The following is a 24,788-nucleotide window of genomic DNA, read 5'->3' as shown; positions in this document are numbered from 1 at the left end:
CGTCCCCAACCTCCCCACCGCGCTCTGACCCCCTGCCTGCCGCTGACCCCCCCCCCTCCCCGGGGAGGTGCGGGGGCCTCAGGGCCCCTCTCCCCCGGCTCCGCTCCCGCTGTGCGGCAGGAGGCGGGGCGGGGTGAGGGCCGGAGCTGCTGCCGGCCCGGCCTCTCGCCGTACGCGGGGCCGCTCCCGCCCTTTCGCGGTGCCGGTGCCCCCGGTCGGGCGGGGCCTGCGGCGGGAGGGGAGTTTCCAGGAAGTGGCCATATTGGATCCATTCAGCCGCAGCCACCCGCGGCCGGGAGAGCCGCGCTCCCGCCGCCGGAGCCAGCCCGGCCATGGCCGCCACCGACCTGGAGCGCTTCTCGGTGAGCGGCGGGAGGCGGCCCGCTCCCTGCGCGCCTCTCCTCGAGGGGATATGGGGTGGTGGTGGGGGGAATATTAAATAATCGAGCCGATGGTGGGGCCCCGGCAGGCGCGGGGGTGCGCCGTCGCTGTCCCGCCAGCCCCACGCGTGTCCGCGGGGCGGGGGGGGGTTCGGCTGCGAGGGGGTGCTGGGGGGGGGGCGAAGCCGGTGTCCTCGGCAAGGGGAGACCCCGCGGGAAGGTCCCGCCGTGGGCTGGCGGGCTCCTAGGCCTCGGTGCTCGGTTTGATGCTGAAACCGGTAGCGAAAACCCTTCGCGACCTCTCCGTAGGTACCCGAGAGTGCCCGATGGCCGTGTGTTTGCCGGCACAGAGTACCCTCTTTTTACACAAGAAATTTACCTTTTTAAGGAAGATTTTTTTTTCACTGAGGGTGGTGGAGCACTGGCCCAGGTTGCCCAGAGAGGTGGTGGATGCCCCATCCCTGGAAACATTCCAGGCCAGGTTGGCCGGGGCTCTGAGCACCCTGATGTGGTTGGAGATGTCCCTGCTCCTGGCAGCGGGGTGGCACTGGGTGGGCTTTGAAGGTCCCTTCCCACCCAAACCATCCTGGGATTCTACCCCGCAACCAGGGGCAGAAGGAAGCTGGCTCAGAGCTCCCCAACTGAGGGTTGTTCGCCTACTGCTGGTGTCCAAAAACGGGAACAGCGAGGGACTGAGCGGCGTGTGTGTACTGCTGCGAGAGGCACGGCCGGGGTAAAGCAAACCCTCCGGGCTGGCTGCTCCCCGAGCCGCTGTGTGGAGAGTGCTGTACAGCAAACATGGAGCGTGACCTGTGCTCCGCCGCCTCTCCGCAGCTCGCACGTTGTGTAACTGCTGTCGGAAGTCAATCTGGCTAAAATCTGTGTCGGCTTAAAACTGGTCTTTGTCTAAGGCTCGCGTTTTCTGTTGTTGGAGGGCTGTTCTGATGAAATAGCTCGGTGATGTGTCTCGCAGCCTTTCAGAGCTAAAAATGTTTTTACCGCATGAAACAGCATAGCTCTCAAAAGTAAAAAATGTCTGGTGTGATATTGCTAAATAAATGGGAACAGCAGTGGTGGCTGTCTGAATTATAGGCATGCCAGTTGAGCACAAACATGTCCCTGCTACTGTTTTCTCTGTAAACTACTTTTTGCCAAGAACCTCAAACTCTGCTTCTGTTCTTTGAATCCTGGCCCAAAAGTTTCCAGCTCGAGAATGAGTTTGCAAGGCTGTACCTTACTTAAAGCTTGCGTAAAGGAAAATTGATTGTGGGCTCTTATTTAAGAGAGCAAATGCTTCTAGGCTCTGGGGAGAAGGGATTAAGGTAAAGCCTCGCTGGCAGGGAATGGAAACACCCTGTCTCACTGCAATTCTTTCTGCACTTGTATCATATCGAAATACTTCTAAGGTTAGGTTGGTGTGCCTGTGCACGTTTTCATAGGTGTTATGGGAACCTAAAGTATTGTCCAGCCCAGGAGAAAATGAAACTGCATCTTACGTTCTTTGGTGTGGGTACTTTAGTGCGTGCTGTACTTGTGTCAATAGTGTGCCACTTACATTTAAAAAAAAGAAAGGGTAAAAAAAAATTTCCTGAAGGTACTTGGCTCTCATTTGGGCACCAAAGTGAAACGGCTGGGCTCCAACATGATTTCAGTGCCCAGTTCCATTAGGAGAAAATCTGCTCACTTTGTGCAGGGAGCTGGGGTGAGTTTGTAGGGATCTGCAGGCCCGGTAGATCTGGTAATGTGCTGCTCGTTTGCCTTCTGCCTGGAGCCATGGATCTGGCAGAAGCGAGTGGGAGAGCAGCATCTCGTTTCCATTTGATGTTGGGCAGCGGGCTGTCCCAGCGGCTGTTTCCTTCACCCTCAGCGTGTCTCGGCTCTGATGCCGTTCCTCCGGCAGTATCATGGAAACCTCATGATTAAGGTGTTCCGAGTTGTTTCTGCAGGGTTTACAGCTTCCTTGGTGTGACTCTATATCACCGTGTCTCCGTTTCCTCAGCATGAAGTCTGGGTGGAAATAGCTCATGACTGCCAAGAAGAGGTGACGATGAATTCATTTATTTTTCCCACCTGTTTGTACCTGCAGTGGGAAGTAATGTTGAAAAAGCCTCTGAAGGAGGTTTTGGATGTGCGGTGAGGTCATGCTGTTCAGCTCGGTGAAGCTATTTATAAGTGTCCAGCTGACGCTGACATCCTGGAATGTAGTGACCCTTAGGTTTGGATAATGTGTTTTCAGAAGTCCCCAGATGCACGCTTCCCTTGTACAGTCCTCCAGAGCGCCTCTGTCTCCAGCACAATAAAGTTCCCTTGGAGTGCTGCTGTTGGAAATGATCAACAAAAGCAAATGAAAGGAAGCTCGCCCATAGAAAGCTGCCTCTAAGGCAGCAGAATCGCACTAGCCGTGCTCAAGACCACCTTTGTCTTTGTGAATGTAGTGCTTGTGAGAGAGACTGGCTTCAGCCCCGGGAGACTGAAGTTTTCTGCTGATCTGCCGTGAGAATGCGGCTCACCGCTGCCGTATTCAGGGCTTGGTCTGCAGGCATCCCTCCTAGGTACCCGAGACCAGTTGTCTTCATTACAGTTACACCAGAGTGGAAAGCAAGCCGATAAAATTTGGTTCAGTTATGAAATACTTTAATTTGGCATCAAAGCTCAGAGCTTCTCCGTTGCCCGCTCTGGCCAGTGCTGAGCTGGCACATACGATGGCTGTGTGCTGGAGCAGACACTGGCAGTATCAGCAGGGATGCCGCTATGTTGAGCGGGAAACAGCCCAACCACCACATGCCAGCGGAAGCCAGAAAGTGCGTGAAGCGCAGCAGGGAAATGCAGAAGCTCTGGAGGAAGCTAGAAAAGCTGGAAGGGGAAGAAGTGATGGAGAAGTGACTGGAGATGCGTAGGAGAATAAATGGGATGAGAAGTGAGACTGAGACTGTAAGACTGCTTTGCTTTTGAGAAGCTTTTCCAAGCAGCTGTGTGCTCTCAGATGCATGCTGGTGAGGAGGAGCAGGTGTCCCCAGCCTTGACGGGCTGAGATAACAATTCAGCTGTAAGTTTTGAAAATGCCATGGCTGATTGCTTTGTGTGCGTACCGTGACTGTGCGCACGGACAAAGGGATTTGTGAACGTCAACGCCTGCTGAAGAGGACACTGGATGCATGCAAGTCGCTGTGCGTGAGCTGCGGTTGCAGGGTGACTGTCTACATGCAGTCCTGAAAAGATTCCCTCCATGTTAGTTGTTGATAAGTAGGCTTTTACCGGTAGCTTTACTAGAAATTAACTTGCCTTGGAAGGTCTTGCCAGAAAAAACACAGCTTTATACAGAGGAAAGCTGAACAACATCTTCCTCACTGGAAAGAGACAATGGGATTAATTTTTTTTTTGTCACAGTGAGCTGTGAGGGGGATCTGGCCAGTTCGGCAGCTTCGTGGGAATGTTACCTGTTTACACACCGCCACCTTCCTGTAACCCGCTCCCAGCTCTCTTGCTGGCTGCACAGCCTAAGCCCGCTCCTCCGCGTGAAGGGACCGGCGTTGTACCTTAGTCTGTGAAAGCTGGGCCTGCGGAGTGGGCTGCAAGCAGCTCTGTGTACCATGGCTAGAGCAGAAGACTTATCACTGCACGTCCTAAACATAGGGTTACACTTTATTTTAATCGAATTCTCAAGGAAAACGTTTCCATGGCTCGATTCCAGTGGAAGCTGGGGTTTGTTTGATTCGGACATTCCCTGTGCCCCACTTTTTGTCCAGCCCAGCGGCACCATTTGGATGTTCCAGGGTTAAATTTCCTTGTCTGTTTTTGTCATTCAATTATTTTGCCTTTAGCCTGGAAAAACTCAAGTGATCCCCCATGCCGTGTGGAACAGAAGCAGCAGATTTTTCTCCAAGCTGGTAACGTGCACCAGGAAGCGGGCCCAGCGGGAGCAGCCCTGTCCCTCCCTGCCCTGGCCACATCTTCTGCCCGTAGCGTGTGCTTTTTTGGGAAGGGAGGGATGGGGAAAATGGTGTTGTGCCGAAGGAGATAAATTGGTGGTTGCCTCTCCAAGCCTCGCAGTCCCTCCCTGGGAGGCTTGCCTGTGCTCATGCAGGAAGCCAGCTTTGGCTGCTTCAACCGCAGGGCCAATTAGCTCAACCACAGTCCAGCGCAGTTAGGCGCTCATTCTCAATGTATGTGCTGGGAACAAATGTTGCCTAGAAAAAGATTTTGTTGTTTGTTTCTTGGTTTGGTTTTTTTTTTCCCTTCCCCTCTGTGGTGCTTTTGCTGTCAGTGAAACCGGAGCGTCTCTTCCTCTTGCAGCAGAGATGCAACATGTTGTTCTGCGTGGGAGCTCCAGAGCGGCTCTGAACGGCGCGTAATCACAGCGAGCGCTGAGGCAGTGGGTGGAAGGATGTGAGCTGGCGAGCGCTGAGGCCGTGTGTGCCCTCTGCATCGGCAAAACAAATGAAAGCCTGAAGAATAACTCTCTTTCAGGGGGCCAGCACGGTGTCAGGGCTCGTCATCAGTGCTGTGGTGGCAGCTGTCAGCCAGCCTCCAGCGTTGCTGGAAGGCCAAAAGCTCCCTAAATATTATCTTCTGTAGCAGAATGCCAGTGCTGTCACCAGCTGCGAGGAGAGGCGCAGCCCTGTCTCCGAGTGCCCCCGCCGTCCCCAGTCCTGTCGTCTCGAGGCACCACAAAGTGCTCTGGGGACTGGGCTGGTTTTCCGTCTGCAGGAGCGACGGTCATGCTCTTCTTTCCTTCTCGTGCTGCTTTGGTTCGGAGGTTGGGAGGGGAAGGAATGGCATGATGCTAAATTGGCTTTCCTGGGTTGTGCAATTAGGATGAGGAATCTGGGAGGCCGTGGGACGGAGGGAGACGTGCAGGGTGTGGGCATACTGTTTCCACCCCGTCTGTGTGGGGTAGGGGCACATCTATGTGATTAATTTTGATTATTCGGACTGGGTCCTGGGCACTTTTCAGGCTGTGGGTGGGAGAAGCTGCCCTGCTTGTTTCAGATCAGCTGCACCCCTTAGAAATAACGTTGTCCTGTCCCATAGTGTGTTGGTGAGGTGGGGCCGGTGTGTTCATGCACAGCCTGCTTGTTTCTCCCCTTCCCCACTTCTGTGTAGCTGCAGCGAGCTCTGAGTTTATACCTGAAGCTTTGCATTTGTATTCAAGTCTTGTAGAAGTGTCAGATGGGTGGGAGAGCCCATCTCTGCTCCCACAGCAGCTCAAGTGAGGAAAAAAAAACCCTGAAGGTGCTGCTTCTCCCCAGTCTCAGCCACGTGCTTTCCGTCCAGAGCCTCTTCTCTGGCGTAACTGGCCGTGCTTGCCTCCGACTTGTGACATTTGTGTGCAGAAGGTGGAGCTGGACTGGGAGCTGGCACCCTCCGAAATGGGGTGACAGTGGACATTTTCAGAGGGCTGGGGGGGGAGCGGTGTCACTGAGAACCACGAGCTTCTCAGATACATCCCTAGTCGCTGCTCTTGGCGTGCGGGCTGGCCAGGGCCCGTGGGGTCGGGGTTGTGGAGCCACCACTTTGTTCAGATTCCTTTGTGAAGCCAAAAAGTGTCTGTCTCCCACACACATGAAATTCCAGAGATGTCAGGCGGCTAGCGAGAGGTTCCCATGGAGCACCCTGCCTCAGGGCTCTTGCCCTCTCTGGCTCACACAGCCTCTAAACCAGCTTGTGGCAGGGAGCTGCGGAGCGAGAGCGCCTGGGCAGGGTTTCCGTGGAGGGAATGGGGGCTGCTCCTGGCCTCTCCTCACTGCTGTGCGAGGTGCTGTGATGAGTCTGTGTCACCGCTGCATTACATGCGCAAAGAAACATGCGGGGAATGTCTCCAGAGGCCTCCACAGGCAACGAGCAAACGCTCGTTTCGGCTGGTTCTTGCTGTAAGGGAGAGGCAGGACGCATCCTGCAGCTTCTGCTTGGCTGAGCTGATGTCTGCCCGCGAGGGACTGTACAGGCATGCCTTCAGCTGCGGGCTGGCGTGGAGCGTGTTCCCAGAGCTCGTGTCGTTCGCGCTGGAAAATCGAACCTTCCCGTGGCGGTGGCCAGGGTTGTTCAGATCAGTCACTGGGAGAGGAGACCGACCGCGCCGTGTTAAATAATGTATTAAATGTGTTAAATAATATATTCCTGCACATACCTGCTGTGCGTGGGGCAGCATGGCGATGGCGGGGCAGCTCGGGTCAGAGGGACATCGCTGGGTGTCCCGTCCAGACCCTGCTTACTGCAGGCTGCTCCAGCCCTTGGATCCTAATCCCAGTTGATCCTGGCTTTCAGCTCTGCCGCAGTAAAAGGGCTGCTGGAGCTGGCCTCCCGGGAATGCTCTCCTTCCCCATCTCGTGCTCATGAGGTGTTTCCAGCTCATGTTTGTGAATACAGATTTGTTCTGTGTCTTCATACAAAACCAATAGTCCTTTTAACTTATCTTTTCGCTCTACATGTTTTTCAAATAGGAGTTTTCTCTCCTTTTTTCCATTGCCTTGAGTCTTCAGATTAGTGGTGTCCTGTGCTGACACACGGTGAGGCTTTCCGGAGGCCTGTGTTAATAGGATATAGAGCGGTCAGCTTATTAGCCTGGTGACTCTGGTTTAGCTCTTGGGGCGGAGTGGCTGTGGCGTGTAAAACTTCTTCCCGGTGTCTTCCAGGCAGCGTCGCAAGGAGGCTTGGCCAGTAGCTGGAAGTGCTGTTTGTGGAGATGCTGTGAGATGGTTGCATAAGGCAGACTGGGAAAAAGCGTACAGTGGTGGCCAAAACTGCTGCGTTCCCGTTTTATGTCTTGTCTAAAAATGTACCGAATAATAGTATTTATTGTAATCAGGCAATAAATTCTGGAAACGTATGTGGGAATTAGCTGTGTTTATTTTAAGTGGTAACTAAAACAAATAATCTTGGTGGCTGATATCCAGCATGGCTTGTTCGGCACGATGGGGATCCAGATCCCTTTTCCCTCTTTGACATTGCTTTTAAACTGCCCCAGACTTTTCCCATGGCACTCCGTAGCGGTGGGCACTCCGTTTCTCCCTGGGCTTTATCCCACCATGGTTGGTATTTGCCAAGTGTCTCCTCTCTCCTCGTCTTCCTCGTGGTGGGATGGTGGGGAGGGGGCGAAATCCTGCTGGTCAGGTCAGTTGAGGGCAGGCTGGGAACGCGTCTGCTGCCTTGGGTGAACTTGGGAACGTCTCTTACTGGATGAAGGGATGAGATTACGCTCTTGTCAGGGTTAATTGTGAAGTTGCGTTAAATGGAAAGCCTCAGCACGCTTTGAATAGATAATTTTGAGAAGAAGCAAACTGAGGTGATCTGGTGTGCTCTTGTTTGTCTGTGTTTGGGGTTCTTTTTAAACAGACTGGAGGAAATGTTATGTTTGTATTCTGGTCTTTGCTTTCTGGGTTTTGAATAGCTCGTGGGGGATGGAATTCTCAGGCTGACGAACAGTTGAACTTTCTCATCCTTTAAGGTCATTTTGGAGGAAATGTCTCTCATTTTTGGTCCCATAGTTTTCTCTGTTTTAATCAACTTTCCTCATTCTCAAAGGCAACATTCATGTTTGCAAAACATTGTGTGCATAATGCCCGGCAAATCCTGCTCTGCTGCTCTGTAAGCTCCCATCTAGGACTTGTGATGGGGCAAAGTGCGCGTTTAATCCTTTTTTTAATTAAGAAAGACCTTGCAATTAATAAATTAGGCTTCATAAATGTTTGGGAAATCACTAAATAACAGCTTATGAAAAGAAAGCATGTGGGGAATTTTACTTTAAAGTGTTAAAGTTGGAGAAGAATTAAAGCCAGAAACAGTCAGTTTGTTTGCAGAACATTGAAACTGGTGTTGCATTCGCAGGTTGCGAACACGTCATCTTGGATGTGCGCTGTGTAAGGAAAGATGAGCAGCTTTACTCTCCCTTCAAACATAGCTCTGAAAGTCAGCAGAACCTGATGTTTTAAGCCTGTGCCAGTTCATTTGATGGTGTAGATGTGTGTAGGATTTTTATTTTATGTTTTGTGGTCTATTGTGGTGGGTTTGGTTTTTGGTTTTTGTTTTTTTAGATGAGGAAAGGCTGCTGAGAGGGAAGCAAAGCTGAAGGCAGTGCCTGCAGTTCAGCTGTTGGCTCGCAAACGTTAAAGTGAGCAGGCTGGTGCCAAAGAGGAACGTGCGGAGTGTGTAGATCCCCGCTTCTGGCTTGCTCAGCGTCCACCCTGTTGCTGGGATGTCGGTACAAGGTGTGCCGCCGGAATCGAACACGGCCTTGGCATCTGTGGCTTGGGTTTGCCTAAGGAGTTCCTCCCTTTAAAGGAGTTTTGCTTTCGCGCTTGCATCCCTCTCCACCTTTTTATGTGTAGGTGGCTACAGTACGTGTTCAGCACGCTGGATTTTTACGGGTGTGCGGCAGAGCGTTTGCTTCCCCAAGACTGGCCTGGGGCATATGGGATGTTGTGAAACACTGATACTGGACCAGTGGCTTTTTAAATTTTTGTTTTCCCAAGATGGTGAGCATTGCTCTTCACAGAGCCCTCACTGCTCTCAGGGTTTATGAAGAGCTCTTAAAAATGGGCCCAAAAGCTTTGAAGAAAGGCATCTCTTCAGGCAACACAACCTTTAGTTAGCTCAAAAGGAGAGAACCTCAGCTTTTGCCTCTTCTTACCTCTGTAATGCTGGGTGACTCTCATTTTTATTTGGCACGTCTTGGTGGTGACTCCGTATCTGGTTTCTGCAGTGATGTTTTTGCCTTCCTGGAGTGCAGCTGGGAGCCGGGAGGGATGTGAATAAAGGCTTGAGTGTCTGGGAAAATTCTTGGCATTCTTAGGGGAGCGGTTTAAAGGGGGGCTGGGAATTGTGGGGTTTTTTTTTTTTAGTGTGAGGTTTTTAATGGGGGAGACTGCAGCATGGACTGGGAGCTTATTGTTGCGAGCAAGAAGCAACTGGAAGTGACTGGTTGAAATGGTGTTGTGTACGTGGAGGGATGGCTCCGGGAGCTGTGCTCCAGCATGCAGGACCTTGGAAAAGAGGAGGAAGCCTTGGAGGTTTGCCTTGCCATTGCTGGAGGAAAGAGCAGCGCTGGGCATCGCAGTGTTCCAGCGTACAGTTCTTTAGGGCTGCCACAGTGGGAAAAACACTGTTGCCCTCCCTGCACAGGCGTAGCAAAAGCGGAGTTGCTCACGCCGTCTCAGATGCATCCTGCGTGGCCACGTACCAGCACCAGCTTGGACCAGCATGAGAAGTATCAGGGAACCTGATGCACAGCAGGTTGCTATTGTAAGCCACGCAGTAAATGAGCAGAAATCCCACACCTGAAATTATCTCTATGGACTTTGGGGTTTTTTTTTCTTCCTTTCTTCTTCCCCCAGCCTGTTTTTAAGTGCTTATCCACAATAGGGATCTGGAATTTTAAGCATATGCTTTAAGATTAACTGGAAACCTTCAGAGTTGAGTATGTGCTTGCACTTTGCAAATCTGCTTGAGGTCAGGTGGCATTTAAATGTGACAACTTCAGCCTCAGAGCTGCTGAGATCTCCCCTGGCCAGCCCCAGCTGGAAGTGCGCTTCCTTTCATCTCCAGTGCCAAAGGCACCCACGAGGTCATGCCTCCTGCTCTTAAGCCCTCTGTCAAGACTTAGTTGCTCAGCATCCTCTGACTGTTGTTAGACAACCTCAAATCTGGTCTCATCACCTCTCTTGGGCCATCTCTTTCTGCTTACTAGACTGCAAAGTGCAAGCTCGTTCGCTGATGCTTTAATATGTCTGATAGTCCTTAGCCTGTGAAAACAAGAAGGACACTATCACACATCAAAATATTATCTATTTTGAACGTTGCTGGCCCATAGAGGTAATTTTCAAATGTCTGGTGTGATGTTGCTGCTACTGCCCCTCAGCTGCTGAGCTTGGCAAAAGAAATGCTTTCTTCATGGAAAGCTCAGTCTGTATTTGCTGCTGTTTCTCTGCAAATGTCAAGTGGCATTTGTTGAGCCAGAGATGGGGTAGGATCTCCTGAGAGAGGTGATTTGCCAGATTTTTCTGCATTGATCCAGAAACTGGGCCAAGCCCCAGGGAGTGCCTGCTTGGATAGAGAAGCTGAGTTTGGCATCTGGCATTGTTTGCCCAGAAGTCTCTAGGCAAGTACTTAACCGCTCCGTGACTCAGTTTACTTGGGAAATGAAACTACTAGCACCTCTGTAAGGACCTTTGCAGTGACAGGTGTTTGGGTGAGGTCCCCTCAGCATCCCAGAGCTGTGGGGCTGGAGTGGGGACCCTGCACGTGCTGGCCCCTGAAGCAGACCCCTCTGTTCCGTGGTTTGTGGGCAGTGACTGGTCCTGCTGCCCAGTCGGAGGGGGGCAGGCCGTGCTGGGGCTGGCAGCGTGGCTGCTCGGGGTGCCAGCATCCGTGAGCCTTGCTCCGCTTGGATTTAACAAACAGCCAGGTCCCATTCATTCCTTGCTCTGCTCAATTGCAAATGAGACTCCCTGCGTCAGGACCAAATAATTTCCTGATTCCGTGCGTTTCCATTCAGGAGACAGAGGAATAGTGTCCGACAAACCCCCTGGTATGGGTATTAATCTCTGCACGCACTGTTGTGGGTTGTAGATGGGGAATCAAGGAGGTGAAGTCATTGCTTTGTGACTAACAGCAGTCCCCAGCTGTGCCGGGGGCCGAGCGGGCCCCTGCAGAGCCGTGACCGCTGCATCCCGCCGCAGGAGCGCTGCCAAAGGCGCCGCGCGGAGCGGGGCCTGTGGGAGCCTTCCCCGCTCTTCCTCTTGCTGGGCTCTGAGTCACGCTGACCGGGGAGCTGCAATCTGTCTGCTAGCGCTGTTTTATCTTTCTGTTTAGATTTGATTGTAAATTGGACAGGAGAGGATCTGTCTGTGCTCTGCACTTTGCAGGATGGCTGGCACTCGGCCGTGACTCCGCGGCTGCGTGCGGTACCGCAGTGGGAAACGGTGCGCCCGTGGGTATATCCAGTGCTGTAGGGCTGCTGGCACACGCTGGGGTGAAGGTGATGGGTGGGAGGGGGACCCCAATGGGAGGGGGACCCGTGCTGCAGAGTGCCGGTGGATTTGGTATTGTTGAAGGTCAAGATGTGAAGCCTACGGAAGTGCCGGAGGGAGAGTTCGGGAGCAGCAGATACCTTTGGGCTAGTGCTCGTTGCTCGAGTGTAAACCCTTTCCATTTAGCAGAAAGAAGAAAGGACTGAGTTTCCCCTCCGTTTTCCCCTGTGGGCTTTTGCTGTTTTGCCCTGGAAAATGTCAGCTGTTCGTGTTTCTCGTCTGTGTTTTGTTGGGCTGGAGAAATGGGAAAAGGCACCTTTGGTACAGAAAAGTGCTGTGTTTCTCCTTGGCATGTACAACCAGGATGCTTCACCTAGGTCATGTTTTAGCTGATAAGCACCAGATTTTTGGTTTTCACTCTTGGTTTTACAGCACATCCACAAGTTGCTTGTGTGCTGATGAGTCTGCTGTAGCAGGGCCCAAGATTTACATTACAACTCCCATCATGCCAAGTTCTTAAAAAAAAAAAAATAGCAAAATCACGATTTAAAAAAAATAAATGTAATCATTTATGATTGTGACGTTCAGTTATTCTTTTATTTACCCATATGCTTTCACCTGCTTCATTCAGGAAAACAAAACTCTGAGGGTCCTCTGGAGCTGAAGACACAAGTGTGCGTTACCAAAGAGCATTTCTTTTTTTTCTTCTTTAACCAGCTGATGTCAGAATGGTCTTTTATATCCAACTTCTAGTCTGTTCGTCCTGCTCCCGGTGTGTAAGGAAGGAGAGCAGAGGCAGCACACAGATAGGAAAACTGTGCAGTTGAGGGGCAGCTGAATGCAGAGCTGATCATCTCGCTGCTGACATCCCCATGGGCGGCACAGGCAGGGATGAAGCCGCTTTTCCTGGGAGAAGCTGCTGAAAAATATAATGATGCAAAATGAAACTTGCTAATCTGGAGGTGAAGCATGAAGAGACTGAGAGAAGGAAAACTGATCAGATTTTTGTTTTTTAAAGGATCGTAGGCACACTGGTTGGTGCTGTAGCCCGTGCCACTTCTCCTCACAGGTTCCTTTAATCCCTCTGTCTACTAGGAAGAGCCTAATTAATGTGTGAATACTGTGTTGATCCTCTTACAGGGATCTGGATTTGTCTTTCTGATGGTGTTTCTCTGTTGCCTTTTCTTGCCCCTTTAGGGCCAAATAGCATACAGTCTTCTGTGGATGTGGTCTGTGGCCAGCTGCCCGCAGCGTTGCCGCCTGTGCCCGCAGCGGTGCTGCCCTCTGCTTCCTCCCAGCCCCTGGCCCCGCTGCACGGCGCTGTGTGTGGGACGCTGCTGTGTGCGGGCTTCGGAGGCTGGTGTGGGTTTGAAATGCTGGTGTTGGTTCCCTGGGCAGCTTGGTGCTGGGGTGGCCGCAGGAATGGGCCAGCGTGCCGTTGTGCGTCCCAAGCGCATCCCCAGCCTCCAGCGGAAGTGGCCGGGAGACGGGGTGGCTGGTGTCCTGCAGAATGTTAGAAGCACTATGTTGGAGGTTTCTTTTCGGTTCTTGTGGTGCTCTGCTAAGTGTGGCTGTCTGTGCTACCAAGGGCACGTCTGTCTCTCTGCCGCGTGCCAGGAGAAGGGTCCTGTGACGCAGCTGTTGAGCCACAGCCAAGGATCGATTTCCCTCCGGGATGGCTGTTCTTCCCACGGCCGTGCCCCCAGATGCCATTTGTGCGCCTGTTGCCTTGACGGACTCTGCTGCTCAGCCTGGCCAGAGCATCTGTGAGAATGCTCAAAGGACTTTGGATTAATAAATTCTGTTCTGACCTTCTAATGACTTTTGTTTCCCACCAAATTCCAGATTCGAAATACAAATTATCCCCTTGCCTCGCTGCTTCAAGCCCTGAAGATCAGCTCAAGGCATAGATCTTCAGAGCGCACGTTCAGAGGCTCCAAGTAAAACCCTGGTAGCTGCCCGGTACAGGATGCCGTTAGGGACCCAGGAAGCGACGTTCAGGGCTGCGGTGGCTGTTCATGGTGGGAGTTGCGCTTGGAGCCATCCCAAATTCTTAATTATCATGTCACAAAATGATCAGGTGGGCATCGGGAAATGTTGGCTGCCTCATGGTTATTTGCAGCCCCAGGATGGGGTCTTGCCTGGTAAGAGGCAGGAGAGTTGTCTCTCCAGGCCGTGAGATCGGGGACCTAATTCCCGCTGGGTGTTGCGGAGGGTGGGAGTGTTGCAGAGAGCAGTGCAACTGGAAAGGGCAGGGCTGTGTTCCTGCCTGGCTCTGGCGGTGGCTGGTCCCATCCAGCTCTGCCACATAACCTGCCTGTTCCTGTCCCGCAGGGCAGTCGCATCGCTGGCACCGCACGTGGAAAAAGTCCTGCTGCAATTCTTAGCTTTTGCTTAAACCAAAACCAGCAATCCCCCCGACATGGCTGTGTTACTGCTGCCCTCATTTATTGCAGCATTTGTATTCTGCATTGATTATTGATGCTGAGCGTCGCAGCCTGGCAACTTCTGCTGGAAGGAGTTCAGTTCTGAGTGTGACCTTGTTGTCTTTACAAGCAGGTGAACCGTGTCGAGCTGTCCTTGAGCAGCCCTGGGCGCTCGGAGCTGGCCAGAAGGGTTGGTTGTTGGGAGTGGGACTCACAATCAGTTGCGGGTGGACGCAGGAGGAAGTGCTGGTGGTTGCTCATCGGATGGTGGGGAGGTTCCTCTCCAGGGCAGGTCAGGGCACCAAGCAGCACGAGTGAGCAGAAAAATGGGTTGCATTCGCAAGGCTGTCAAGTTTGTAAGCTCGATGGATTGGAGGGAAAGCCTGAAACTGAGAACTTTTTTTTTTCTTCTTCTTTCTTTCTTTTCATAATCTTATTACTTTTTAGCAGTTGTTTGTCCTAACACAGCAACAATAGCAAAACCCCGTCAGAGGCTGACTGATGGCTGAATGGACTGCAGGCACAGCAAATTATTTTCTGCTTTGGTATCGGCAGCATCTTGAACTTGAACCAGATTATTATCGCTGCTTACAGAAATAAAAGGAAACTGCATTTCAAGGTCACTGACAAAAATATTTCACTGACGCTTGGCTGGTTGGTTTAGCAGCTTTAAGAGATGGCGGGCAGTTTTGAGTAAGCGTATTCTTGTCCTGTAATGAAGAGCAACCAAATACAAAAAAAAAAAGAAGAGAAAAAGAAAGCCCTGCGCGAACGCATTTGGGTTTCCTCCGGCCGAAGCATGACTGAGTTCTCAATGCAGCCTCGCGAGCCGGAGCCTATTTTAAAATCCCGAGCAGTGGTGCTGCCTGTTGCCTGGAAACCTCCTCCCAGCCTCCGGCACTCTCAGCCTAATCATAGCCATCGGCAGCCTGTATTTATTTCCCATCCAAAATGTCATCCCAGGCTTCTGGTTTGTGTTTTTGTTTGCTTGTTTTTGTTTGTTATTTAAAATGAAAAGACACAAAGTGTAACTGTCAAACTGGGTGACTTTCTGTGGGAACGGCTTGCTCGGCTGTCACTGCATTGCAGTGGTGGGAAACGGCGTTTTCAGCTCCGCAAGGTGCTGGCTCGGAAAAGCACGGAGGGAGAGGAAGAGTGGGGGCTGAGGGGATGGGGCTGAGAGCCTGAGGAAGCCCCCTGAGCTCTGCTGATGCACACGGTGAGTTCCTGTGCCGTGTGACAGTCTCCTCCTTAGGAGGAAAAACAAACCTAAACAACTCTGAGCCCTTTTCTAGCACACATGCGTCCAAGTTCCCCTTCCCAGTGTAGCTGTACCATCCCATACTGGGTCTGCAGTTCAACGTTGGGCTGCCTGGATCGGCACAGACTCGCTTTTCTCCCCATGTGCTGGGGAATTGTCCTGCAGTTGGGGTCTGTCCCTTGCAGAGGTGTTAGTCTGAGCTTTAGCATCTCTGTGTGGTATAACTTAGAGGTTTCCGTGTCTTAGGAGCCCTTTTTAATTCCCCATAACTTTTGGCCACCTTAAAACCTTAGCCGATGCAGTCTGTCCCACAGGAAAGCTTTAAGCGATTGCTATTTGTGCTTAGTGAGCACAGTCGATCCTGGTGGGATGAACAGGATTGATCGCAGGAGCCCAGCTACCGCTTGGTTGTGTTTCTGTCCCGGGAGACCCTTGGGAGAGCGCTGGGCTAAAATAATCTAGAAGTTGGTAACAAATGCTGACCGGCACAGCCAGAAGGTTTGTACATGAGACACAGGAGCCGCTTCAGCTGTTCACGAGTTGTTCTTGTTATCTGAAGGGTTTACTTTACAAAGCTGAGAGTGTTTGTTCTTCCAAAGGCAGGACCAAAGCGGGCTGTGAGTTGAGCTGCGGGTGAACAGAGGTGCGTGTTTTGTTTAGCAGTGTTACTGCAGGCATCGGGCAGTATGCAAGGCTTATCACGTCATTTATTTTCTCCTTGAGATGATTTAAAGTTTGACAGCCAGCTTAGGCTCTTCCCAGGGTACGATGCTGTTGTCTCGCAGCCTTAGTGCTGGGACGGGAAGTCCAAATTGTCGGGGACGGGCAGAAGAACCAGAGCCAGGCAAAGGACAGACGCATTTTCCATCCCTCTCTTCTACTGTGCGCTGGTGATTTAAGAAAAATGGACTCATTTAGCAAAGAAGCTGTGAGGTGAACGAATCATGGTCTGAAATCGCGTATTCTTGCTTCTCCTGGGAAGGGGAGGAGTGCTTGAGAGGCTGCAGTGGGTCCCTGGGTTCGGACAGTGTTCAGTTGTATAGAGAGGCGGCAACATCTGTTGAAATACTTGTGCAAATCCAAACTCTGCTGTTTTTAACCACTAGAAACAGAAATGACCCTTCTGTGGAATCCTCTCTTCTGCAATTGTAGCAGATCTGGGCTGCCTCTCTGTATCACGCAGGGCATGAACCTGTTGTCTCCTCAAGTGTTTACTGTCTTAGTTTCAAAACAAAGCTTCCAACAGGTGATCAGCTTCCTCTTCCTCTGGGGGAGGGAGGAGGCAGAGGGAAGAACAAAGCGCATATCGGGGAGGCAGGAACAGGAACAGCGGAGAAACGAAGGAAAACTACGTGGTCACAGATGGTAAAGCAAGAGGGTTCCCCGCCCTGCCTGTGCGACCAGCACCCCTGAACGCCTGAGCGAGCAAAACCACGCTGCTTATGGCAATAGCAAAGGAAAAAGAGATCATGTACTCAGGAGGGGGAAAATGCAGAGTCTGTCGAGCTGAATTCAGTGCTGGAGGGTTTAAGAAAATAAAATAAATAATGAGTGCTAAAAGACACAGTGCTGGGTTTTCCTTTGCTAATCTCTCCCAGCTGCACGTAGTTGGAGCTCATGCTGGTGTTTTCTTTGCTTTGTTAGCTTGGTAGCTTAGTTCTCCCAATTCCCTGTGAAGATCAGTATTTTTCCCTCTCTCTTCTGTTGTTGGTGGCTGTTGGGGAGCTTGCGCTGTGCCGTGCCAGAACAAGCTCTCGTGGGCAGTGTCGGGTTTGTGTCAGTGGCTCTGCCGTGCCCGGGAGGGTGGTTATTTCTCGGGCTTGGTGGTTCCTCTCATCAATCTGACTTGCCATCTCAGTGCAGTTTGCTAATCTGCCTTCTTCTCCCTCTTTCTCCCTCCCAGAATGAAGAGAAGAGGAACCTTTCCCTAGGAGGCCATGTGGGCTTCGACAGTCTCCCCGATCAGCTGGTCAGCAAGTCGGTCACACAAGGCTTCAGCTTCAACATCCTCTGTGTGGGTGAGCACGGTCCTCTGCAGACACACGTGGGCTGAGCTGGCGGTGCGGTGAGGTTGGGATGAGGATTTTTTTGTGTGTCCTGCTGCACCCCAGGCTTCAGCAGTGACTTTGAGCAAGTCAGAAATGCATGACTCTCTTAAAAGATGCATAATAATTTCAATGAAGTTGAGCTCTGCAGAGCTTGGTGCTTCTGGGTTGTGACTTTTGCAAGTAATGTTGGAGACTCATTGCCCAAAATTAGAAAGAGTTTTGAGAAAAGCTTTAATATATCAACTTTCTGCCTTTGAGGAGGGCCGAGGAGGAAATGGGTGTGGGACTACCCAGCTCTGCGATGAGCTGAGCTGCCAGTGCTGGTGCAGAAGCTGCAGAGAGCGGCAGGGAGGTCCGAGTGGCTGAGCCTTGTGGGTCAAACCAGAAGAATTTCCGTAATCAGTGAGGCGTTGCTCGTCTCCACCGCCGCAACAGCTTTGCGATAGGAAGGATTAAGGGAAGACTGTATGTTGCAAATTAAATATTTCCATTTGCAAGCTGAGGTGGCTGGCATGAGCAGCTTCTCAGTGAATACAGTGCCCAAGTAGCTGCAGTCAGAGGCACCGTGTGTTAGCTGAGAGCTGCTGGTGATAACTCTGTCGTTTCTGAGTATACGCCTGCACCCCAGCGCTCGGGATCAGAGGTTTCTACCTGAGCTGTGCCTAGCTGATGCTTTCCCAGGAAAGGGCTTGAAGCATGACCATCTCTGCGCTCGGAGAGGGAGTGTTCCCATTATTTGTTGTGAAGGCTGTGAGCAGATGCGAGAGGCTGACTTTTAAATAACCTCGTTATATTCTTGGTTTTTAATTTTGGCATTGAAATGATCTAGCAGTGGTGCTGGCTAGAGTACTAGAAACCAGTTCCAGTGATGAGATGAGCGTTGTTTTTACTTTGGGTGGTTCTCGTATTGTGTATGAGGTCTGAGGTGTTGTAAGGTGCTAGAGGAGCAGAAATACATCCAGAGACAGCAGCTCCCTGCCCAGCCCTCGATCTGCCCGGGGAGAGTATCACTCTGTCGACTGTGCAGTGAAACCCTGACAACTTGCACAAGGTCTTTGTGCCATACCTAAGCCACTTTTGTGTATCCAAACCCCAAGTAAAAGGTGTGGCTGAAATCACAGCTGAGCTTCGGAGGCTTCTTCCTTAGCAGAAGGGTCATTGCAGCAGAGGGCAATATGTTTTTAATTCGTGTTGTTCTTGGGGACAGCAGAATGGATACTCCTGTCTTCTCAACTGGCCGTGCCATTTGTGACACGCTGGAAAAAACGACCACATATTTTTTGGACAAAAGGAAAAAAAACCCAAACCCGTACCCTCGTTTGCCAGTTCCTGCTCCCAACTGTGCCCGCAATGCAGGAGAAAGTGACTTGGATCAGTAGTGGGTTCTCCATATGACTTCCCTTTCAGGTTAATCCAGAGCACCGGACTGGTTTTATTTCCTTGCACAACTCTTAGCCACAGGTAGGAAGCAGTACATACCTCTGCCCTGTTCTGAGCACCATGTGGTGTTCGTGGTTGTGCTTGAAGAAGGAGAAAGCCTAAACCACTTGGCAGCAGCCATGGCATCTCCCTCGGACAGAAACTCGCTCACCCTCCTGCTCTCCCACCGGCGCGTCCGCTGCCGTGCTGCTCAGAGGCGGCTGGGTTCAGCGAGGGGGGCTGCGCTCCACGGGAGCGGTGGCTGGCTGTGCCGAAGGTGTGCTGTGATGGACCGCCTGGGAAGGGAGCGTGGAGTGGAACACCGTTTCCTTGGATTTTGCTTCCCTTCGCTCCCTTGGCGAAAAGTTTTGCATCTAGTGGATGAGGAGTTTAAATGGGCCCTCTTGTAAGCCAGTCTGGAGAATATCAGAGTCTCCTTTAGTTACCAGGAGCAAGAGTTCAAAGCCTTTCTGGCTCACAGACAGCCTGTGAGCCAAATATTCTGGGATGGAGGTTTTTGTGATGCATCCCAGGTGTCCTTCAGTGGCTGTTGAACAGGAGGGCTACAGATGGGCAACTTCTCCTAATCTTGCCCCTACTGGTTCTCCAAGAACTCTTCTCGCCCTACCAAGTTTCTCTGCTATCCCCTCTTGACTCCGTGTTCTCTCCCTCTGCATATCGCAGAGGTTCGAGTTGGTGGAATTTTTTCTCCTACCGGAAAGATGAAGATGCCTTGGAAGTGCCCCGCTTCAGTGCTCCAGCACAGGGCTCTGCTGAGGTCTGTAGTAAAAATGCACCGTGGAACATGGCTTCTGAAAACGTTGTGGTGCTTTGGCCTCTGTCACAGATGCTAGATGGCATTTTGGTATTGATCTCACTTTGGTTTCCCCTAAACAGCGCTCCTGTCTCCCCTTGGCTTATCTGGCATGAAGAATCATGGGGCAACAGGACAGCCTTGAAGGAAGCAGAAATACTGAAGGGAAACTCCAGAAATCAAGAGCTATATGAGATGAAACTGGCTGTGTTGCAAACACAGTCATCTGGGCTGGGTTGCAAGATCTCCTGGTGCAGCTGGAGCACTTCAGGGCAGAGCAGCAGCTCTTTGCTCTCTTGCTGGTGTTGTTTGGATGCTGTGGAAGCTCACGCCTGATGTGATGGAAGAGTTTGTTGCTTTTCTCCTCCAGTTTGGCCCATTCTGTTTGCTGCAGAGGAGGCCCTATTATCTTGAAGCATAGACATGCTGTCTGTGACAGGTCTGTGCAGAATGGGACCATCCTGGACAGTTTGCATCTATTCTGCTGTGAAAAGAGATTTTCAGTCTGGTAGCAGGTTGTCCTAGCAGGTTCAGAGCTGTCTGCCTGCTTCTCTGCACTGAAACAGGCCCCCAGATTCCCTCCTCACAGGGGTCTCCACTCTCAAAAAAGGCAGGTCCCCACAGGCTCTCACGGCAAGACAAAGCAAAGAGAGCAAGTGGTAAAGAAGCCTGTTTGAAGTTGGGAATCTCGCGGAAAGGAGTGAGAGGAGACTTTATCGTCAGACTTCCCTGTCCCCTCCACGGCATGCCAAACACCCGTCGCTCCGTGCCGCTCTGCAGCGTTACCTGGAGCTGTTGCTGCATTTGGGACAGCCAGCAAGGACCCAAAGTCCTTGTCGGCAGGAGCAGCTGAGTTCTACTCCTTCTCATCTGAGGCCTCAAAAGACTCTAATAAAACGTTACTCTCCCCAGCTTCTCTGGTGCAGGATCCCAAGCAAAGCCAGGGTGCATGGAGGGGAAGATAGTGTGTTTTGAGAGGAGACCAAAGTGCTCTGTGTCAGCTTTGCATTAAGCGTGGGAGGCCTTTGAGAATGCAGTTACCTTCGTGACAATTACATGGCTGTCCACAAGCAATTTGTAGTAACCTTTCACAATACAATTTAGTTCTGCTCTGTAATTAGTGTTCTTTGAAGTACCTGTGACAAAGTCATGCTGCAGCGAGCTGATGATTTCTCCTTCCTAGGTGAGACCGGCATTGGGAAATCCACGCTGATGAATACCCTCTTCAACACCACATTTGAGACGGAGGAAGCCAGTCACTATGAGAGTGCCGTTCGCTTGCGGCCGCGGACCTACGACCTGCAGGAGAGCAACGTCCACCTGAAGCTAACGATTGTGGATGCGGTTGGATTCGGGGATCAGATAAATAAAGACGAAAGGCAGGTTCCGTGCCATCTGCTTAGCATTTTGGGGCTTGCCTCTGAGGCTTAGCTGCGAACTGCCTGCAGCGTTGCAAAGGAGGAGGTGTCCGTGTTTCTGTTGATGGAATAGCCCCCTGCAGTGGCTCTGGTTCTGGGGACTGAGTGTAGAAGGAGTTCAGTGAGCAGCCAGAAAGAGAGGTCAAAAGAGGACATTCCAACAGAGAATGGTGTCCTCCAGGAGCCTGAGCAGCTAACAAGCTGTCCTTAGTGTGGGATTGGGAATTGTCTGTTCTGGCAGTGAGTGGTGTCTCTGGACCTGTCTCATGTAATTACACAGACATCTTGCTCAAGCCCCAGGTAAAGGCTTTCTGGGACTCCAAGGTCTCTCCTTGGCCATGTTGCACTGCTACAGCCAGATGGCTCGGCCCTGAGGTCTGGGCAAAGTTTGATCTGTGGAAGAGTTCTCTTTCCATGCTTCACTGTCCTTCACTGCAGTGCAGCCTCAGGAGGCGCCAGCGACCTTTGGTTTGTAGTGTCTGTGTGTAAATGCCACGCTTTTCCCCTTGTAAGGCTGAATTCTTGGAGTCTTAGAACTACTTTTTAGGTGACACCATGGTATGTCTAGGAGATCTCCTTAAGCCTTCAAACTGTTTCATTTTAAGCTCCAGTATCTGGGTTGCTAATGGTATGGTTTTAGTTACAGGCCGATAGTTGAGTACATTGATACGCAGTTTGAAAACTATTTGCAAGAAGAGCTGAAAATCCGCCGGTCTCTCTTCAACTATCACGACACGAGGATTCACGTCTGCCTGTACTTCATCACCCCAACCGGGCACTCGCTCAAGTCCTTGGACCTGGTGACAATGAAGAAGTTGGATAGCAAGGTAAGGGGCTGCAGACCACGGTCTCTCTTTCTGGAAGTGATGATGCTTCTGTTAATATTGATTGTCATGTGGAAGATTTTACTCCTTCCCTGTAAGTGCTGGAGTCCTTCCTGTATGCTAGCTGAGATGTTTTTAGGACTCTGGTAAAACTTCATCTGCCCTGGTGGGGTGCTGTCAGTGCTGGTAGTGCTAGGTCTGGACAGGAGATCACAATATCTTCTGAAAATGTAACTGTGGTGAGAAACTCTCAAGGTCATAGGAATCCAAAAGTCGGTTGTGAGAGGGTCTAGCTGGGGGTTGCTTCTTTGTACATAAGCTGCTACTGCCTTGGGGTCGGTGGGTTACTTAACTGACTACTGCTGGTATTCCTGCAGCTTGCAGGAGGTTTCTGACACACTTTTGGTTGTTCCTGCTGGCTTCAGGGGAGCTGCAGAGGGCTTCAAAGGTCACTAGTGACAGCAGCATCTCTTCTTTTCTTTGCAAGAATGTCCTGTCTTTCAGAGCAGGGTGGTTCCTTTCAGATGGCAGATGCTGATCAGTCCACAGAGGGGGCAGGCAGGGCAGCTGGGACCCTGGGGATCCCCTGGATTACATTTTGGGAATGCTCTCTTCTCTGGCTGTTGTCCGCATGCAGCTCTCTCGGGCTTTCCTGGTGGGCAGAGTTCCTGCTCCATGCCCTCCCCACCTGGGGCTGCTGGCCTGCTTTTCCTTGGCCCCACTCCAGAGCAGGCGCTGGCTCCCCGTTGCAGTGGGCTGTTTGTAACCTTGGTGGCTGCTACACTGACTTCATCAGGAATCTGAAAACTTTCCCTTAATAAACTCTTGTCTCTTGGTGTTGTGCCAGCATTACATGTTCCCAGAAATATGTTTGGAGGAGAGCTTTTTGCCTGATTCCCCTTGGTGCTGGTGATCCCACAAAGCTTTTCCTTTCCTTCTGCATTCCCTACTTCTCACATCTCCCTGTGGCTGCCTTTAATGTGGTCCTTGGGTAGCACCAAAATAAATCCTTTGTGCTCGTACAGAGATGGGAACTTTGTGCACACACAAGCTTTTTATACTTCTAAACTTCCACGTAAATAATCCTCTCTGAAGTAATTTCATCCCTTTGCTCTCGTTTCCGTTCTTACCACAGTCTGAGGACATCCTGGCTTTCATTGTGTGGTGGCTTTGCAAAGCACACGCATGGAAATGAATGCACAGGTAGAGAGCATTGATATTTTCTGGGTGCCAGGGGTTTGTGTTGCATTTCTGCATCGGTGTCATCTCAGGACATCAAGGTGCTTTCCAGGCACTCCGTAAAGATTTGTGTGTGACGGTGCTGTGCCCTGTTCCTGGCACGCGTGAACCATTTGTGCTTGGGGGCCAGCACGTGTGCGGAGTGAAGTGGGGTGTCAGCAAACCCCAGGCAGCTTCCTGTCTGCTCCAGAGAGGTGACAGCGAGTGGTCACCCTGGCTGCGCAGAGAGGTGACAGCACTGACTCATGTCCGCAGTCGTGTGAGCACACCTGAACCTGGCTTTTGTCTGGGAAAGCGTTATGTGGCTGGTGGCCCCTGTTTTATAGCTGGAGAATGGAGCCGGTGGAGACAAAAGGTGTATCAGAGACGGTGCTTTGCCGGCCTGAGACCAGTTTAACAACGGTTTTGTGGGAACCTGGCTCAGTTACACCTTTGCTTTGGCGCACCGGTGATGGGGCATCAGATGCTGGGCAGGCTTTTGAGTCTGTGTGACCATTTCAGTAGTGACTCTTGCTTTTAGTGTGAAGTTTACGAAATCCCTTCTGGGTAAAGCTGTTTGGTAAACAGTGTCTTCCATTGTACTTGAACACAGTGCTTGTTTGGCTGAGCTCATGGCCAGCTGTTGTCTAGGGTGTTTGGTTACAGCCAGAGAACTGGAGGCATCTTCGACGTGGTTCGAGGCGGATGGGATGTGACTGCCTGGCTGGTAGCTGGGACGCGCGTATGACCTGGCAGGGGTTGGATTTTGGTTGGGTTTAACCTGGGAAAAGGAGGAGATAAAGAAATAAAACGAATAAAACTGCATCTGTATCAGATGAGCAGCAGATTTACAGATTTAGAACACAGCTCTGCCCTGGAAAGTGCGGGCACAGCTGTGTGCTGCCGTGGGCATCCCGAGGCTCCCTGGTTGCTGTCGCTGGGTGGTTTCCAGTCAGCGTTTGCTGTTGTTGCGCTGTGGCTAATTGCTTGCCCTCCCTGAGCTGACACATCCTAGGCAGGTCACGGGCCAGCGAGGACGCTTCAAGCCGCTTTGTTCCTCTGCCTCTTGGTTTCCAAGGTGGGATTTGCCTCTTGGCTCCGCCAGGACTTGCGCTCAGGAACGCTTTGGAGATGGGGAGAAATCCAGCTGTATTTCACAGGGTGGAAATGCATGTAGCCTTGTTACATTAGCAAACTTATTTTCTACCAACTGACTTATTTTGGCACAGTCTTGTAGTTTTATTTTTGGAGATGAGAAATAACTCTGTGGTCAGAATGACTTGGGAAGGAGGTGCGTTTTGTGGAAGGCGCTGTAGGAGGGCGGGATTAGACGTGCAGCTCGGTTTGGTAGCATCTCGTATCTCATTTGTTTCCTGTTTCCAAACTTCTCTGTCCTTTCTCCTTATAAAGGGATGAGCTCATTTGAGATACAGACAGCTGTTGGGTGCCAGTGCTCAAAATCAGAGAAAGGAAAATGGGAAGATAATTGTATGGTGCTTTAGGTATCACTGTTAACTGTGGGATTCCAGCTTGTGGGTTTCCAAGGCATGCACGAAATCAAAATAAAACCAGCAATCATTTAAAAAATTGAGGAACTCACAAGGGAAGAGAGAAGGAGGGAGGAACATTGAAATGCGATTTCCAGGACTCCACGGTACTGATGTTGGCTATTGATTAATGGAAATACGACAACCTGTAAATCCCTTCTGGGTTTTGGACTCTGTGACAGCGAGGGCTGAGTTGCCTTTTCAAAGCATGAGGAACCTGTTTGGAGGGGACTCAAACCAACCTCGGTTGCACCTTGTTTGAGCACTGCTGGGGCAGCAGCTGTGACCGCAGAGCCTGCCTTCTCCTGCTGCTGAAGACAGGGGAATTGCTTAGGCCAACTGAAAATGGACTAAAATCAGCTCTTGTGCTGGTTTGTCAGTGTGCCTGGCCGGATGGAGAGCGCGAAGCCCTGCACGCAGCAGCTACCTGGCAGTGCCTTTCCCCCGCAGATACTGCTCCTGAGCAGGT

The 24,788-nt window shown here is 51.4% G+C and overlaps 1 protein-coding gene across 4 annotated transcripts in view; it reads left to right on the top strand.

The window, feature by feature from the left end:
- The first annotated feature begins 214 nt into the window (after positions 1 to 214).
- SEPTIN8 (septin 8) overlaps positions 215 to 24,788 on the top strand; it is a 43,893-nt gene continuing 19,319 nt past the window's right edge. For all 4 annotated transcript variants that reach the window (XM_086758546.1, XM_086758545.1, XM_086758547.1 and 1 more), the window contains exons 1-4: positions 215 to 362; positions 16,935 to 17,049; positions 20,496 to 20,691; positions 21,377 to 21,557. In XM_086758546.1, the coding sequence (XP_086614672.1) occupies positions 333 to 362; positions 16,935 to 17,049; positions 20,496 to 20,691; positions 21,377 to 21,557 (522 nt within the window). In that variant the 5' untranslated portion in view covers positions 215 to 332. The remainder of the gene's footprint in view (positions 363 to 16,934; positions 17,050 to 20,495; positions 20,692 to 21,376; positions 21,558 to 24,788) is intronic.

This window comes from Chlamydotis macqueenii, chromosome 14 (genome assembly GCF_036417535.1).
Source record: "Chlamydotis macqueenii isolate bChlMac1 chromosome 14, bChlMac1.mat, whole genome shotgun sequence".
Classification (NCBI taxonomy): Eukaryota; Metazoa; Chordata; class Aves; order Otidiformes; family Otididae; genus Chlamydotis; species Chlamydotis macqueenii.
Note: the sequence above shows the minus strand (reverse complement) of the source record. Positions and strands in the feature narration are given on the sequence as shown.